The 3,947-nt window shown below is 35.2% G+C and overlaps 1 protein-coding gene across 1 annotated transcript; it reads right to left on the reverse strand.

Moving 5' to 3' along the window:
- Window positions 1-591: 591 nt before the first annotated feature.
- LOC120137357 (transcription factor bHLH140-like) lies at window positions 592-1,095 on the reverse strand. The gene has a single exon (XM_039153119.1). It carries the CDS (start codon window positions 1,093-1,095, stop codon window positions 607-609), a length of 489 nt encoding a protein of 162 aa, XP_039009050.1. The 3' UTR covers window positions 592-606.
- Between the last annotated feature and the right edge of the window lie 2,852 nt (window positions 1,096-3,947).

Consider the following 3,947-nt stretch of genomic DNA (forward strand, 5'->3'; position numbering starts at 1 on the left):
TCCTACATGTTGACATCCTGGGCCACCTTCTCCAGTCGAGTGGGATCCCCACGACCCCCTTCTCTTAAAGCTGCTCCCTCCTCCGGCGGTCTATTCCCATGAACACCGTTGACCTCCAAGACAGTGGGAGACGCGAAGAAAGCAGTAGGGCTTTCCATCAGCAAAAAATAGGCTTATCTAAAATCTTTAAGCGAACCAAAATATCATTGCTCTTGGTGCAAAACCTATTTATATTTCATGTCCTTTTTGAAATTTTAATTCAATAAGTAGTAGTAAAAACTGAGATGTTTCAAATTCAAATTCCTTCCTATAAATTTTTTTACTTTTCAACCTCACACCTAAGTCGTGTCCTTAATGTTAATATTTTCTATAAAAATGTTGTAAAAACCGTACTAAAATCATGCATACATTATAGGTGCATATATAATATTTATACACCCAATATTATAATACGAATATTAATAGAAATGAGACAAGTATATTAATAAATAAAACTGAGAATATATGTACGTGCATGACACTTTTCCTTCATTAGTACAAACCTACGATATTAAAACGAGAGAACCATTGCCTTAACGATGCAAAAATCACAAGGAGATGATCAGATTATTGATGTTTCATGAATACATCATAAGGCGTGATTTGTTGTTGGTGACCTTGGAAGCAAGAATCCGGCAACGGCAGCAGCTGCGGTGGTTGCAGCGCCGCTGCAGGAGGAGGACTTATGCTAGGGTTCAAGGACGGGTAAATATTTCCATCGACCGGAAGAGATCCGGGAGCGAAGAAGGAGCACTCGTTGACCATGGCTTGGTGAAGCCATATCTGAGTCTTGAGGAACTTTACATAATGGATAGCTTCATCGAGCATCGAGACGGTGTCCATCTTAGTCCCACCGGGAACCATGCTCTGCAGGATCTTGAACCGGTCGCTTATACGGTGCCTCCGCTCTCTAGCGGCCACGCTTTGCGGATCCGTCGATAGCTTCACCGTGCCTTTGCCCTTTTTGCCGGCCTTGGTCTTCTTCTCTCGGCCGCCGGTTGTCACGGAATAAGAAGATGATTCGTCGATAAAGTTAGCAGAGGGAAAGTAATCCATTGGCAAAACTATACCACAAGTGCTCGAAAGCTTTGGTAGGGTTCTTGGTTCGTCAAACAAGTGTGTATATAAATAGAGTGAGTAAATTAAATGAGGGTAAACCAACTATTTAGTCACTGATATATTACTTTATTTTTATTTTCATCACTTAATTATTTTTTGAATTATATATATGAGAAAATAACCTTAGTGACCGAAAATGCCTTATAATATACGATTTTAACTAACTTTTTTTGGATTTGCCAAAATGACCAACAAAATCGCAACGCGAACTCTAATATTTCAACTCAGTTTCCAGATTCGCAACTCGATTTTGAAAAATGTGTTCCGATAATTAAAATATGATGCGATAGTTAAAATGTGTTGCGAGAGTTTGAAAAACGTGTTGTTGCGATAGTGAAAAATCCAAAATAAGTTTACATTTTAACTATTCTAAATTCACGTGGAGTTTGAAACAATAAAGAATGTGTTGCGATAGTGTAAAAGATTCCCAAGCCATTTGTAAGATCTTAGTTTGAAACAATAAAAAATGTGTTGCGATAGTGTAAAAGATTCCGAAGTGTTTGCAATGTTTAATCCCACATAGTATTGGAAACACTATTGAGAATGGGTATTTAAGGCTTGGATTTCCCACTTTCTTGTTGAGTGGAAGAGAACAAGGGGGACTCTCGCGCACCGCAGCCGCCGCCGTCCCGTCCCGTCCCGTCTCGTGGTCGTTGTCGTGGTCGTGGTAATACTTGTCTTCGACACGTCCGCGCGGATATTATCTTTTTAGAGAAAATTCTTAAAAAACAAATGAAATACCACCAATCGTTCATTTCTCTATATATATCAATATTTTGAATAGTGAGTCTCCTAATAAAAAAATCTTCAAGGACTCAAATCGGAATTGAACCAACTTCCGTTGGTCAGGTGGTTTGGTTTAGAGTGAAAATCAAGAAAAATGTAAAAAATGTCGTCATGTGGGACAGGCGATCTTTGGCGCAGGATACGGGTGTTTGTTTTGCCCATGGGGGCCTAGCCTAGACCTGTATGAAAAGCCACCTACGCATAAAGTATCTGCTTGGCATTAGCTTGTTCTGCCTTAACCTTTGTTCGCTCACTAAACTTTACTAGATACATGTAGGGATTGGCATTGGACCCTAATCCGACGGGTCTGACTCGATCTGATTAGATCAGGTCGATTTTTTTTTTAAATATCAGGTTTAGATAGGGTCGGGTTTAGTTTTTTTTAAAGCGTGATGTTCGGATCGGGTTTAAGGTGAAAATATTCGACCTGAAAAAATATATAATTTTATCTTATATATTTAAGAATAATTACAATAATATTCCTCTATATATAATTTTTTTTAATGAAGTCATTATTTTTATCGAATAAAAATAATATTTTTTATTATTTCGGGTCGGGTCGAGTTGGGCCGGGTTTCTAAGTTATATATCGGGTCGGGTGAAATTTTGTTTTGGTCGGGTTTAGGGTGGAGGAGCCTTTGTTCTCGGGTCGAATCGGGTGAACCAAAAACCTGACCCGACCAATGCCCATCCCTAGATACATGCCCCAACTAGCTAGGACCCTCCCTTATTACTAGGGATGGGCATGGGTCGGGTTTCAGCTAACCGGATCCGATCCGAAAATTTTATATCCTTCATTCGATTCTACCCGATTCGAACCTAATCCGATTTTTTCAGATAAAATCCGAACTCGACCCAACCCGAAATAATAAAAAATATTATTTTTATTCAATAAAAATAATGATTTAATTAAAAATAATAATGTATAAAGGGATATTGTTGTAATTATTTCTAAACATACAAAGTAAATTATATTTTTTTGGGTTAATCGAGTCGGGTATTTTTCACCCTAAACTCGAATCCGACTCAACCTGAACATCATCTTTAAAAAATTCCAAACAGACCAGACTCTAACTCGAATTTTTTTTCCAGGTCGGTACCCATCGGATTCGGGTCCCATGCTCATCTCTACTTGTTACACACAAAAAATTATTATTTTTAAGATTTAAATATAGTTTTTATATTTTATTACTTTTATATTAGTTTTTGTTTAAAATTTTTTAAATTCAATCCATTATAAAAAAAATAAAACATTCTTTCAATCTTTTAGTTTATATAACATAATAATAGTAGATGATTTAACTTTGTTATCATTTAATAATAATTAACTTTCATTTATTTTTAAATCTTAAAGGTCAATTTGATAAAATTGTAAAGGTTGGGATAAAATAGTTATTTTGATTTAAACAAGACAAACTCTTCGTACTATTTTAAAATTTAAAATTTAATTCTCATACTTTAATCTTGTGATATTGAATATTTACAAATCTTTTATTTGAAAATTTCAGCTGCTTCACTCAATATGAATGTAAGATTTTGTATAAGAGGATAAGAATCTTAAAGAATATAAATTAAAATTTTGAGAAATTCAGAGAGTACGAAATTATAAAATTTTAAAAAATGAAATTAGGTTATCTGTATAAAATACGAATGATTTACTTAAATTAGATTATCAAACTATTGAAATATCACTGATGAAATATTATCCTTTAGCATATATTACGTACTCAAAACCTAATGACAGTTGAATGAAGGCTTTGCATTGGAATCGAAGTGGAAATATGATGGTCACAGATAAGGGCGGATGTATTAAGCCCGAATCAAATGCATCCTCATTATTTTAGAAAATTTATTAAATTTAATTTAATGTATTAAGGGAAAATTAAAAAAAAAATTAAAAAAATTGCATACTCATTGTTTTTGGAAAACAACATATAGGTAGCGGACACAAGAATGTGCACGGGGAGGGTCGGGCCGAAGTTTGAGCTGCTCTAACCCTGACA

This window comes from Hibiscus syriacus, unplaced genomic scaffold (assembly GCF_006381635.1).
Source record: "Hibiscus syriacus cultivar Baekdansim isolate YM2019G1 unplaced genomic scaffold, ASM638163v2 tig00110656_pilon, whole genome shotgun sequence".
Taxonomy (NCBI): Eukaryota; Viridiplantae; Streptophyta; class Magnoliopsida; order Malvales; family Malvaceae; genus Hibiscus; species Hibiscus syriacus.

Bases quoted from the DNA above. Each gene is read 5' to 3' on its own strand.
- LOC120137357 (XM_039153119.1), bottom strand. From the start codon at position 1,095: ATGGATTACTTTCCCTCTGCTAACTTTATCGACGAATCATCTTCTTAT.